Source organism: Neomonachus schauinslandi, chromosome 8, assembly GCF_002201575.2.
Source record: "Neomonachus schauinslandi chromosome 8, ASM220157v2, whole genome shotgun sequence".
NCBI classification, from domain to species: domain Eukaryota; kingdom Metazoa; phylum Chordata; class Mammalia; order Carnivora; family Phocidae; genus Neomonachus; species Neomonachus schauinslandi.
Window position 1 is genome coordinate 43626084 of NC_058410.1, and position 15072 is coordinate 43641155.

Here is a 15072-nt window from a genome sequence, read left to right on the forward strand (position 1 = left end):
TCCTAGGGTGAAAGGGAAACAAAGTTTGGTGAACACATAGCAGCCACCGTCACAAGCGAGAACTGAGTTTAGGGGTACCAATGTATCAACGGTGATTAAAGCCATGAGTGGAGATGGGGATCACCTCGTAAAGGATGTACCGAGAATACTGGGAGAGCATTGCAAAAACGAAAGCACTTTCCGGAGAGCCTGTAATAGTGAAAATAATTTATGTAACCTAACTTTACAATGTTTAGAAAAATTACTACTGTGTTTTTAGGAAAGTATAAACATGTAGACTAAAAATAGAAAAATTATTGTATGATTTCACTCATACATGGAATTTAAGAAACAAAACAGAGGACCATAGGGGAAGGGAGGGAAAAATAAAATAAACCAAAATCAGAGGGGGAGACAAACTGTAACAGACTCTTAGTCATAGGAAATAAACAGGGTTGCTGGGGGGAGGGGGTGGGAAGATAGGGTAACTGGGTGGTGGACTTTAAGGAGGGCACCTGATGTAATGAGCACTGGTGTTATATGCAACTGATGAATCACTAAACTCTACCTCTGAAACTAATATACACTATATGTTAATTAACTGAATTTTTAAACAGGTGGCTTTTCCAGAAACTGGAATGTTTTCATTCCTTGAAGTTAATGTAGAAAAATATACATGTTAGCATGATTACTTTATGGCTGTTGAAACCTGTAAGTATAGAATGGCACTGAATTTTAGAAATACTGAACTAGGTAAAGCTTTGTTTTTTAATTTTTCGTGTATTTAGTGAATGTTTATGAGCATTTAATATGTGACAGGCATGTGAGGACAACAGTAAGTCACAGCCCCTCAAGGAGGATCAAATCAAGCAGGAAAAAGATAAGGCAAGTCAGTGAATACCTAAAGCATCAGGAGGGTTCTCTGTGCCCACAGGAACTGTTTCAGATGGTACACCGTTGGGGGGGAGGGGGCAGTCTGCAGGTAAAAGAGCACTGGTTGTGGAGCTGGCTGGTCTAGGTTTGAATGGCAGCTCTGCTCTCTGTCACCTGTCAGGGAGTTACTAACATCTTTCAACTTCTACTTTCCATATTTCCAAGTTGGTGATACGTTATCTACCTTTCAGGTGATTGTGCCTCTTAGGGAAAGTATGTATACATAAAGCCTAGCACAAATCTTGCTATTACAGATACGGTAGTTACCGTTATTATTGTTATGGAAGAAAGCGGAGGTCCTACTGGGTTGGAAAAATGACCATTACCTTACACTAATTGGTGAGTTCATTAAGGAGTTATTTAGTGAGCCACCACTATGCACAAAGTACTTAGGATTCGATTGTGTATGTGTATCTGCATTTTCTAAAGCCCCATTCAGCTTCTAATGCAGTAGTGTTTGTATCACAGATCTGCAACCACTAGGCATGTGTACTACCTTCCCTTCTTTCAGATGACCACTCCCCAATTTTTCATTGCTCACATTTCCACTAACTGCTTATCAGGCAGCCCTTTTCTTCACATATAAATTGTCCTTGGCCCCCTTCCTTAAGCTTATTCATTTCATTTTGTCCCAATTAGGAATAATTCACCGCCTTCTTTCTGTGGTTGCTTGTTTATTTTCCTTCTCATATCGTGGATAGCTGTAAGATTATATACCTTGTAGATACCCAGGAGTCTCCGTGGAAGTGTCTCTTTGCCAATGCTAATGCTGACATGGATGCCATCATCCGTTGCTTGGCAAGCGCTGCGTAGAACCTCCCCATCCTCCAGCAGTTCTGTTGTAAACTGACTGAAGGCAGGGACCACTGTATACCTTCTTGAAATCTCAGTCCAGTCCTTTGCAAACAGGAAATGGCTTATTTGTTGATCAGAGAGAGGAAGAACAGTCAATTTTACCTCACATTGAAAATAATTTTTTAAAAAAATCACTTTGTATGCAGTTGTGTTTTGTTCCCTTGCCGGTATTCTAGCAATATTCCTTTTCCATGATAAATGCAAGCAGCCTCACTTCAGTATGGATTAAATGTGTTTAGTGGGATTAGTTAGGAGCAATCTACTACATTCTTTTTGGCAAACTGGATTCCAAGTTCTAAACAACTGCCTTTATAAAGCCATTTTGGCACATACATTATAAGATGTAGACTGTCTGTTCAGAATTTTTCCCTTTCAGTAATTTTTTAAAGGGGATTTGGTTTTAAAGGGGGGATTGGTGCCTTGTTTGTCTTTCTTTGATGAGTGTCTTCTTGTGCCATTTACCACAAATAAAGATTCTCAAACTTTTTCAGTCTTAGGGCATGGGCTGATCACTAGAGCCAACTGGAAATAGACATTAATAAATGTAGCACATGTTTGCTGATGTCACCGGGCTGTGACTGCTGAGAGGCAGACATGCCACTATAACTAAAAACGGCCATTGAATGGAGAGCATACAAATTTGCAGAGAGAAAAGAATCTACATTTGTTATTGTTAATGAATATGCCATGTTATTTTAGGGACTTGCCCATCATTAATAAGTTTAAAAACAGTATCTAAGTTATGGCATAACCATACCCACGGTGCCACTGCTCCTTCAGGACTTGTGTGCCTCTCCCCGTACCATTGCCCCATCTCCTCCATGGGTCCTGGCCACAATTTTCCCCATATAATTGGCCCACGGCACCCAGACCTCCTCAGTCTGCCCTTCACTGTTGCTCTTCAAAAACGTGATGCTTTTCATATCTGTTGGCTATCTGTATATCTTCTTTGGAAAAATAACCATTCAGGTCCTCTGCCCATTTTTAAATTGGATTGTTTGGTTTCTTTGGTGCTGAGTTGTGTAAGTTCTTTATATATTTTGGATATTAACCCTTTCCGGATTTATCATTTACAAACATCTCCTCCCATTCAGTAAGTTGTCTTTTGTTTTCTTGATGGTTGCCTTTGCTGTAAAAAAAGCTTTTTATTTTGATGTATTCCCAATAGTTTATTTTTGCTTTCATTTCTCTTGTTTTAGGAGACTTATCTAGAAAAATGTTGCTATATGGGTGGCTCAGTCGGTTAAGCGTCTGACTTGGTTTCAGCTCAGGTCATGATCTCAGGGTCCTGAGATTGAGCCCCGCTTTAGGGGTTCAATGTGGAATCTGCTTGTCCCTCTCCCTCCCCCTCTGCCCCTCCTCCCTGCTTGTACAAGCACACACACACTCTCTCTTTCAAATAAATAAAATCTATTTAAGAAAGGAAGGAAGGAAGAAGGAAGGAAGGAAGAAAAAGAACGAAAGAAAAAGAAAAGTGTTGCTATGGTTGATGTTAGAGAAATTACTGCCCATGTTCTCTTCTAGGATTTTTATGGTTTCAGGTCTCATGTTTAGGTCTTTAATCCATTTTATTTTTGTGCATGGAATTAGAAAGTAGTCCAGTTTCAGTCTTGTCCAGTTCACAGCACCATTTATTGAAAAAACTGTCTTTTGCCCATTGTGTATTCTTGCCTCCTTTCTCATAGATGAACTGACCATGTAATTCGTGAGTTTGTTTCTGGAGTCTATGCTGTTCCATTGATCTATGTGTCTGTTTTTGTGCTAGTACCATATTGTTTCGATTACTACAGCTTTGTAATATATCTTGAAATCTAGAATTGTGATACCTCCATCTTTGTTCTTTCTCAGGATTGTTTTGACTATTTGGGGTCTTCTGTGAGTCCATACAAATTTTGTTATTTGTTCTAGTTCTGTGAAAAATAATGTTGGTATTTTGATAGAGATTGCATTGAATTTATAGATTACTTAGGGTAGTGTAGACATTTTAGGAGTATTTGTTCTTCCAACCCATGAGCATGAAAAATCTTTCCATTTGTTTGTGTCACCTTCAATTTCTTACATCAGTGTTTTATAGTTTTCAGAGTATAGGTCTTTCACCTCTTTGGTTAAGCTTATTTCTACGTATTTTATTCTTTTTGGTGCAGCTGTAAATGGTGTTTTTTTTTTTTTTTTAATTTCTCTTTCTGCAGTTTCATTGTTAGTGTATGGAAAAGCTACAGATTTCTTGGTACTAATTTTGTATCTTGCCACTTTACTGAATTTGTTTATTCTAGTACTTTTTTGGTGGATTCTTTAGGATTTTCTGGCCCTGAATAGACGTTTTTCCAAAGAAGACATACTGATGGCCAACAGACACATAAAAAGATGCTCAGCGTCACTAATCATCACGGAAATGCAAATCAAAACTATAATGAGATATCACCTGCTAGAATGGCTAAAATAAAAAAGATAAGGAACAACAAATGTTAGTGAGGTTGTGGAGAAAAAGGAACCCTCCTGCACTGTTGGTGGGAATGTAAATTGGTATAGCCATTGTGGAAAGCAGTATGGAGGTTCCTCAAAAAATTAAAAATAGAAACACCATATGGTCCAATAATTCCGCTATTGGAAAACAAAAACACTAACTCAAAAAGATATATGCACTCTTATGTTTATTGAAGCATTATTTACAACAGCTAAGACATGGAAGCAACCTAAGTGTCCATCAATAGACAAATAGATAAGGAAAATATGATGTGTATGTACACACACACACACACACATACACAAATATTACTCAGCCGTAAAAAAGGATGTGATCATGCCATTTGAGACAACATGGATGGACCTAGAGGATATTATGCTGAGTGAAATAAGTCAGACTGAGAAAGACAAATACCTTATATAAGTCCACTCATAAATGAAATCTAAAGAAAATAAAGCAGAATCAGAACTATAACTACAAAGAACAAACTAATGATTGCCAAAAGGAAGGGGGATGGGAGTTGGGGCAAAATAGATGAAAGGGAGAGGGAATGAGTTCAGTTTTGGAATGAGTAAGTCACGGGAATAAAAAGCAGAGTATAAGGAACATAGTGATATTGTAGTAGCGATGTAATGGGACAGATAATAGCTACACTTGTGGTGAACATAGTAGAATGTATAAACTTGTCAAATCATTTAAGTTATACACCTGAAACTAATGTAACATTGTGTCTCCACTATATTCAAAACAAACAAAAGACGTGATGCTAATCAATCCTTATTTTTCCTGATTTCCTTTCCCCCTCTCCCCCTCTTTTCCTTCCTTTGTTTCTCTCCCTCCCTCCCCTCCTTCTCTCTGACTCTTGTTTCTTTCACTTTTAGAAAAATCAAAAGAAGCGAGCACACAGGAAGTTTTTGCTTCAACCACTTACCATTCTCCAAAGTCACCCTTACCCCTGCCCCTCATCTTCACTCTCAACAAACATGTGTGTGTGCATATATGTATGTATATTTGTATGTAGGTGTGTGTATATATACACACACTTATCTACCTCCACTTAAAAAAAGTCCAGATGTTATGAAGGGTCCAGTTCAAAAACTACTTGGTAATGTTTCTCTAATCATCTCTTCCATCCACATAAATGAATATACATCATCTTTACTTACCTTGGGAACTTTATCCTTCTAGAACTTACCATAGTCTTCCCTCTCTTACCATTGTAGCTCATAGATTTCAAGCTCCTTAAGAGCAGAATCCATGTTTAGTTAATTTCGTATACCTCTTAACACCCAGCAGAAGGGTCTGCTCATAGTAGGGGCATAAGAAGTGTTTATTCAGGGGCGCCTGGGTGGCTCAGATGGTTAAGCATCTGCCTTCGGCTCAGGTCATGATCCCAGGGTCCTGGGATCGAGTCCCGCATCGGGCTTCCCGCTCCTTGGGAGCCTGCTTCTCCCTCTGTTTCTCTCTGTCTCTCATGAATAAATAAATAAAATCTTTAAAAAAAAAAAAAAAAAGAAGTGTTTATTCAGTAGTAACTTCCCTTCAGGATAGGTTACTGTAAGTGTACTTCCTTCAAACTTGATGTTTGTGATATGTCCCTGTATCATTCCACATCCTTTTTCACACAAGTCTCTCTAGATTTTCAGGGTACAAGAGCAGCCCCTTTTTATTAACAAGTTTAATTTTGCTTTTTATTTTAATCTCAACAGCCAGTGAATTGTACCCTTTCTTTTAATAGCCTCGTGTGCAAGCTGAACACAAGGACCACCATCCTGGCAGCAACTAACCCCAAAGGCCAGTATGACCCCCATGAGTCCGTGTCTATGAACATCGCCCTCGGCAGCCCCCTCTTAAGTCGATTTGATCTGATCCTGGTTTTGCTTGATACCAAGAATGAAGACTGGGATCGTATAATTTCCTCCTTTATCTTAGAAAACAAAGGTACGTGGAGATAAATCATTCAAGTTGACCAAGAAAAAGTAGACATAACCAAATGAAATTCTCTTTGAAGAAAATGAAGTAAATACCCAAGGTGCCCTACCTAAGCGGCAGTAGAGATGCCTGCACAGAAGGCTGTCCGAGGAGCCATTTAGTGCACCCAGAATAACGAGCAGGAGGGAAAGGGCCTACCGAGGGTGTTACAGCCGGTGAATATGTTCTTTGTGATGACGGGGCAACCGTATGATATAGAATTATCACTCATCTCTTGTACACAAAGAAAACTGGACTGAATTATGAAACAGAAATCTGTAAATGTAAGTTTCTCTTTAAGTTAGATTTACTCAAAAACTGTGTATTACAATAGGACAGACCAGAATTATTATGGATAATTTTAGCCCCTGTAGGAAGTTTACCTTTATTGAGCTTAGATCCTAAGGCTACTTATTCTTGAACTATATGCTATGCAGAGTCATCTAGGTTTCACTGCCCACAAACCTGAAAGTTATCTTTTTAAAAATGAGTGTAAGAACTTTATCAAAACCCTTAAAGCAGATGTTTGTCTGTTCCTAGAAATTACTGACCTAGCACCTGATATATACAGGTTACCCAAGCAAATCAAAGAAGCTCTGGAGCATGGAAAAGATGAAAACCTACTTCTGCCTGATTAGGAATCTACAGCCCAGGCTGTCCGATGTGGGTAATCAAGTCCTTCTCCGGTACTACCAGATGCAGAGGCAGAGTGACTCCCGGAACGCTGCCCGGACCACTATCCGCCTGTTGGAAAGCTTGATCCGATTAGCAGAAGGTTTATTTCATTCAACAAATAATACTTCTATTAGGTGCCCAATATGTGTAAGGCATGGAGCTTGGCATCATGGATTCAAAGATGAATAAGAAGAATCTCTACTCTAAGGTGCTCATAGTCGCTTAAAAAGTAAAGGCTCTGAGCTATGAAACCTCTGTTCTTCTGGGGACAGATTATGGGTATTGAGTAGAATGTAGCATCATTAAGAAAGTGGAATCTTAGAGACATCATTCATTTAGAAAGTCTTATTTACTAATGTTTGTTTCTCAGTGGCAGTCTGTTAGCACTTGGGGTGGAACACTTCCTTGTTTAGAGTTGTTTCCTATATAGCATCTCTGTTTTTTTTTCTAATTGCTATTCATACCCCACCACTAACAGAGGAAACTAGCCCATCCCAAAGGCATGAGACTTAACGTGCATACCTACAACTAACATGCATCTCAAGACTTTTTTCCTAAGAGTGACTTTTACACTTAGCTTTTGTTAAAATAGCTCTTAAAAAAAAAGTTCCAAATGTACTGAATGTATCATACGATGACAGAATATATGCTTAATAAAAAGTTCTATAAAACCAATGCACTTTACTTTGTCAAGGATTTATAGCCAAAATTAAAACAAGAAGTACCCCAAATGCAAGCTGATGAGTTTGGTAGTTTTGAAAAGCCCAGAGATGAGAAATCAGTTTGATATTGTGTTATTTCTATAAGAGACAAGAGAATGAGGATTAAAAGGTGTTGAATATTAGAGATATGCTTCTCTAACCCCTTTCTTTTTGGAGCCCAGAGTACTTTTTCATATAAATGCCCAGAAGTGCCATGGGCTGTGCAAGATTAGGCCCATTATTTTATTTATTAGACCCAACTTTAAAGCTAGTTGAAATGAGACTTTTGTGCTTGTTTTAGTAAAATGAATTTGTGATTAGTAGCTCATTCATTAAATATACTTTTTCACGGGAGTCAGATAAAGTATTACATATATCACTTCAAATACTCATTAAAGACGTTTCTGTCTTCCTAATCTTCGTAGCTCATGCCCGCCTGATGTTTCGTGACACTGTGACTCTGGAAGACGCTGTTACAGCCGTGTCAGTAATGGAATCCTCGATGCAGGTGAGAGCGTTCAGCACCTAATATTTGTTTTTTGGGGTTTTTTTAAAAGATTTTATTTATTTATTTGACAGAGACACAGCGAGAGAGGGAACACAAGCAAGGGGAGTGGGAGAGGGAGAAGCAGGCTCCCAAGGAGCAGGGAGCCCGATGCGGGGCTCGATCCCAGGACCCTGAGATCATGACCTGAGCCGAAGGCAGATGCTTAACGACTGAGCCACCCAGGTGCCCCTAGCACCTAATATTTGAACCCTAATTATAAGCATGTAAAGAAAGAAAAGACAGTTTACAGCGTATCAGAAGTTATAAAAATGATTGTATTCTAGATATAGATCCAAAGGAAATAGATCCAAAGGAAACCATTTAAGAGAAGAGGAAAAACTCGTCGTGGAAATAGCCTTTGCATCCGTAGCATCGCTTTTGCCCACTGGTGTACAGTAGGGGTCTCACTCAGCACATCTGAAGGGTGCTTATGGCCCCTCTAGGGCAGTGTGCTTCCTGGAGCAATGCTTGCTACCAGGAATTGGGGGAGAGAACTGCTGAAATTTGGAAAAGGCCCCCAGGTGATTCTGATACCAAGATGGGGGTGGAGAGGGCTGATCTGGGAGCCGTGGTCTCTAGTGGGTGCTTCCTCGATGCAGGTTGACCTGGGGATTCCCCCTGCTATATTTCCATATTCTCGCCCCTTCAGGGTGGTGCACTGCTGGGAGGGGTGAATGCGCTCCACACTTCCTTTCCTGAAAACCCTCTGAAGCAGTACCAGAGGCAGTGCGAACTTATTCTGGAAAAGCTAGAGCTGCACAACCTCTTGAGTGAAGAGCTAAGAAGACTTGAAAGGTGAGAAAAGAAATCCAAGAAAGGCTTATAATGGAAAATCCTTGTTGGACATTTAGTGAAACAAAGAAAGTGGAAACTGAGTGGAAAATCTGTCTGTACTATCTGTGGGGGATTGTCTCAGTTATCTATTGCTGTATAATCAACTACCGAAAAGCTCAGTGGCTTAAAAAACAAACAAAGAAAACACCACCGCCACCACCGTTTTAGTGCTCACTTTTCTGAGAGTCAGAAATTCAGGAGGACTCAGTGAGAATGCTATCTCCACTCCACTTAGTGTTGGCTGGGCTCTCTCTACTATAAGGCAGTAGCTTAAGGCTCCAACAGAACAAAAATGGAAGCTGCCAGGCCTCTTATGAGCTGGGCCAGAACTGGTACAACATCATTTCCGCCACATTTTATACAAGATCAGGCCTCATGCAAGGTAGGGGGAAATAGACACCACATCTTGATGGGAGGGGTGACATAGACATACAGGAACGGGGGAATTGATGGCTGCCATCTTTGGAGACCACCTTCCATAGCTACATTTCCTTGGCTTGCTGGTTTGGTGAGTCTCATAGAGAACACTGGCTGGTCCTTTCCTATATATACCAAACTATATATTAATTTACTGAATTTATACCACTGGTTCCCAATTACATGAGAAACACCAAATTTGGCTACTCACAGTTTACACTGAAGACACACAGTTTCCATGGAATCAAGAAATCTTGGTAAATGGGCTTCATTCTGTTTACTGCCACTACTTCTTCTCTTCTTTTCTTTGGCTCAAGAGAAGTAGAGCAGTGCTATTCAGAGAGGTGCCTGGGAATGCTGTTAAGAAAGAAGAAGTTGGACTCCAGGAAAGTGATCTACCCCAAGCCAGACCCAGACACAAAATATTTTAATAATTTGGCTTTATCATTTTTCCTTGCCAGGAAAGGACATGCGCAAGGGAGTTTACATAAAGAATCTTAGTGTTTATTAATATTTTAATTTTATTCTTAATGTTTTTAAGCTTTTCTCCAAGCATAATAAATATTTGATCTTTATATAACCCTGGTGAAAGAAAATCACAGAAGACTGAGGCCCAGGCCAGCCAAAGCTAGCATGTGGGGAAAGTTAGGGAAGTAGAGATAACTAGTACTGACTTTCACCTGGGAAAGGCAACAGCTCTGACCCTCCCTTCAGCATCATCATTTTCCTTCCCTACATGCCCAAAGTCATGACTTTTAAAATTTTACATATTTAACAGACTAAAAAAAAAAAATCCCTAGGGAGAACGATGTATTTTGTTAAAGAAGAAAATCTATTTCTCATCGCACAGGGTAACAACTCAAGAATGACAAAAGCAATGTTTCAAAACTCCACTTTCTAAGTTTTGTTAAAATATGGACACATGGGGGGCGCCTGGGTGGCTCAGTTGGTTAAGCGACTGCCTTCGGCTCAGGTCATGATCTTGGAGTCCCGGGATCGAGTCCCACATCAGGCTCCCTGCTCAGCAGGGAGTCTGCTTCTCCCTCTGACCCTCCTCCCTCTCGTGCTCTCTCATTCTCTCTCTCGCAAAAAAAAAAAAAAAAAAAAAAAAAATGACACATGGGAAGGAACGTGTCACGTGCCTTACCTAAAGAATTTTTGCACCCACTTTAATGTTTGCATGCTCCCTGCATACATGAGCTTCTAAAAAGCTAGACTTTGAGTGTATACCTGTGAAACATGAGTGAGCAATGGCAGGGGTATCCATCTGGGTCTCTTCGTGATCAGTGCAAGTGGCTCAGTGACTGCCCTGAGTCTGGCTGTTGGCGTTGACCTCCAAGCTGGGGGCTGGTGAATGGAGACATGTGGAAGCACAGCAGCTGCTGAAGGAGAATTTGGGGACTGCAGGGGGGCTGTTGACTGAATAAGTAAAACCTTGAGAATTCTTTTCTTGGCTTTTCTCCTTTCAGTCACTGCCTTCATCCAGTAGCATTCTCTCTCAAACTCCTAAAACGCCAGCACAGCCTTCTGGGGGAGTGTGGGGACTGGCTTTGTGTTGCTAATACCCAGGTGCCAGCCTGCAGTAATCTTGCCCTTTGTATAAAATCAACCCCCTTTCCTTTTGGTCTCCTGGCTTTTTAATGATCCAGAGCATGGTGTTGAGATGAAAGCTATTCCTTTGGTTCTTTTATGGTTTGATGTAGCAGATCCTTTTCAGGCCTGCCCTGGGCCTGGCTTGGCTTTTGGAGAAGCTGCTCATTTTGACTGACCAGAAACTGGTCATGTGGACTACCAAAAGCTGTCATATGCTGTATTCAGGGAGGAAAGAAATACGAAGCTCAGAATCGGTGTTATGTGATAGAAAAATAGCAGTTGGACTTACCAAATTCAAAATGACCCTTCTGGAGGGAAAGAAGAAGAAAAAAAAGAATAGATAATGATCTAAAAAAAGGATTCTATCTTAAAATATTCTTTTCTTCTGGTATAGACGTCTTTGAAATGCAGGGGCATGTTCTGGGTGTTGATCCTCAAAGCTATAAAACCAGGTGCATTGCAAATGAAAGTGAATGACCTCCAAGACACATCTAAAGCCAATTTTACCATGTGAGAAAAGCCCAAGTAGCATATGGGTTTATCCCCTTAGGAAAGAGTTCTCTATCCCTTCAGGGGGTCAAATATGAGTAATACAGCTATTTGTATTTTTATCACACTTTTATTCTGGAAAATGCTTACTAGTGACAGCCAGCCTCAAATGGTGGCCATTGTATCCACCTGAAAACAAAATGCAAGGAAGCTGTGTTTTAGGAACGTATAGTAAAACTGCCGACATTTTATGTCGGGGAGAATTTAATTGCCAAAGTCAGAATTAGACTAAAATGGTAGGGCTAAATTATTCTACCCCTTTAAAATTCCCTATCTTTTAGAACATTTTTAAGGAGCTTTAACAATTATGAATATCCCTAACCTCAATTTGATGTATATCAGATAGTAGTAATTTTGAAAGCTATTTCTTTTTTCTTGTTGTTTGGTTATGACTACAATGAATATGGATTTTGCTGTATTAATGTGTCCAAATCTACAGTGAGTGAATATAACCCAGTATTTTTACAATAATTTTTTGCGGTTTTTTTCCTGATCATAAGAGGTAATACATGTTCTTTATAGAGTATTTTGGAAAGTAACAGTAATAAATTAAGAAAGCAAAAATCGCATATAATCTTATTCCCAGAAAGGCCTACCATTAACATTTTAATGTATTTAAATATATTTAAATTTAAAATGCATTTAAATTTAATGTCTTCTACGCCTTTTTCTATGATTACACATGACTTAGAATAATTTACTCATCCGCTTTTTGGTTTAATTCCTTTTCAAATTTAACACATGGAAGCGGGGCCATGTTGCCCCTTATACTGAGAAGCCATTTCTGAGTTGTTAGGAAGGGCTTTCTGAAGGACCTCCTTTTGAGAAACTACCATCTCTGTTACAAATTGGTCCTCTGGAATTATTTCAGTTTCTAATATGCCCAAGATTAAAAATGATTATCACTGATCAGATCCTTCATTCCAGGAGGTCAGTAGGTTTCACCTCTGTGTCAGCTTGATAGAGAGTAGCTGCCCAGAGCACATGTTTCTGAAGCGGGGGCTGAGCTTTGCAGGAAAGATGTCCCAGTTGCCTGGAGGGCGTGTGCCGTGCACGCGCCACCCCAGGGGCAGTGTGAGCCACAGTGGCGGGAATCATGGTCTCTACTCCCAAGGAAGGGGACTTGTAGGTGCTCTTCCACTTTGTTTCTGATCTGCAAACCGGCTATGAAACAACCACTTGATCAGCAACTGGCCACCATGCAAATAGCAACAAGCCTGTCTTGTAGCAGAACATTTAACAGGAGAGATAAGAATGAGTATTTTACACTGACCTTCAAACAGTCTTAAATAACTTGAATGGACTTGTAGGGAGAGCTTAAAAAGTAGACAGACCTGCTACTTCATTTCCTTTGTTTCACTAAATTTTAAAATAATTATCAGAGCACTTAAATCCTTTACTGATGAAAAAGGATAATTTCCTCCTGCTGCTCTAAGAGACTATGTTTGGCATTAACTTGGAATTATGTTGGACTCAAGCCCTTTAGATGGCATCTCAGAGACTAAAGAAATGGAAAGGTTAACGCAAATTCTCTTCTCTCAATACATTTTCCTTACTTATCTCTGCTACAGGTTACAGATACAGAATCAGAGTGTGCACCAATCCCAGCCACAGGCAGTGGAGGCAGAGACTAACCCAGGATCCTCCAAAAATGACCCAGGAGAAGCATCAACGTCCAGAATCTGGTCAGCACAGCAGGAAGTGAACTGTAGCATGCTGACCTCCTCTCCTGGATGCAGTCCCGAGGGAAGCCGACTTCCCGATCCCCTATCCCATGGGGGGCCTAATAGACCAACAAATAGAAAATATTCCACTGAGCACAAAAATAGCAAAGATGACAGTTTGGACTGGTTTGACTCCATAGCAACTCATCAGCTTGAACCTCAAAACACTGTGCCTGTATTTCCCAAAACAACTGGGGGGAAAATGGCTTTGCAAAACTTCAAGAACAAATCTCAGGGTAAGGTAAAGGGTGAGCCAGGCCAAAGGAGCAAATTGGAAACTGGAGAGCTTCCAGCACCAGGAGAGACAGAAGCTCCATCGAGGCCAGACCATGTTGAAGGGAAAGAGGCAAAAAGGGCAGCAATCGTTTCCGAAGTAGCAGGATCTGCTGGTGAACCGGACTCAGTACTGACTCATCACGTCCCCAGGAAGCTGCACCAGCTGCGCAAGGCCGGTGCGCAGGAGTTGTGCGGGAGCCCCGCCACGGTGCCTTTACAGCCCACAGGCCCTCCTCAGCCTCGGTCCAGTCCTGCCCCTGGCCCTGAAGGAACACTGGAAACTCCCAAAAGAAAGAGACAAAAATCCCTTGCTCAGATGGAAGAGCCTGAGCTTGAAAGTGTTGAGAGTCCAGGCCCCCCCCCTGGCCAAACTGGCAAAATTTACTTTCAAACAGAAGTCAAAACTGACCCACTCCCCTGAAGACCACAGTGCTGTGTCTCCTGGCACAACTGAAGGAGCAGTTCCAAGTCCCAGAACTTGCCAGAGAGCAAGAAGAGAAGCAGCTCTGCCTGGGAAGGGGCCACAAAAGTTGGCTTCTACCTCAGGAAGCAGAAACTCAAATCAGCCACAGGGTAAGGCAAAGGAAGTGTCCCAGCAGGCACCGGAGGAAGACAGATCAAGAGAGAAAAGCAAACACGGCCCTGAAGGAAGAGTTACCCAGCCTGAATTTGAGCTTGGGAACCAGACTGGGCATTCTCCTCTTACTTGTCAAAGAGACAGAAAGGAAGAGGTCTCATGCAATAATAAGAGCAGCAAGGTTCATGCTTGCACATTAGCCAAATTGGCCAACTTCTCCTTTACTTCCCCCTCTGAATCCAAATCAGAATCCCCTCCTCCTCCTGAAAGTGAGAACCGGGGGGCGAGAGGCCCCAGCCTTCCTCCCGGGGCCACAGCTATAGTGCTTGGCAGGAAAAGGAAAACTTTTCAGCTGGAGGGGTCCACTGAGAGATTGCTTCTTTCCAAAAACTCTCTCTTTACTTTATCAGAACTAGATGACGAAGCATTAGATTTTGATTGGGATGAAGAAATGAGAAAAAAGCCATAATCATGAAAAGCTTTCTAGTCACATTTCAGCCTCCCCAGCTCCACACAGCACCTTCGGGATATCGACATGTGTCCGTATGTGTACAGAACTATTGGCCATATTGAGTACCATTCTGAATACCAGCTCTCCCGACAGGTTTTATAATTTCAGGTTTATCTTCATGACTTGTGAAGTTGTATAATCAATGCCGGGCAGTGTGATACAGCATTTAAAGTAATTGACATTGTGCTTAATTTTGCAGATGGAATACTTGTATTCCCAAGATGTTTCTGTTTGTTTTGGTTTCGTTTTTTAGTTGGTTTTGTTCCCTCTCTCTCTTTCTCTCTTTTTTTTAATTGGGGGTTGGGTCTTCCTAAGAGTGCTTCTCCCATTCACTCAGGAGCAAATGCCAGGAAGGTAGCCCTCATAAAGCTAACAAGTTAGATGAACTCTTTTCTGTTGGTTTTTTTTTTTTCCTATTTTTTTCCTTCACCCAAGATGTGCGAAGTGTGAATATTTATTATTTGCC

At 40.9% G+C, this 15072-nt stretch overlaps 1 protein-coding gene across 1 annotated transcript in view; it reads left to right on the top strand.

Moving 5' to 3' along the window:
• The window catches only part of MCM9 (minichromosome maintenance 9 homologous recombination repair factor), an 86970-nt gene extending 72106 nt beyond the window's left edge, over nt 1-14864 (top strand). Inside the window, 6 exon segments of the mRNA XM_021693449.1 lie at nt 5970-6172; nt 6774-6977; nt 8004-8086; nt 8775-8920; nt 13090-13873; nt 13875-14864. Coding sequence (XP_021549124.1) covers nt 5970-6172; nt 6774-6977; nt 8004-8086; nt 8775-8920; nt 13090-13873; nt 13875-14564 — 2110 coding nt within the window. The 3' untranslated portion in view covers nt 14565-14864.
• Nucleotides 14865-15072: the final 208 nt, after the last annotated feature.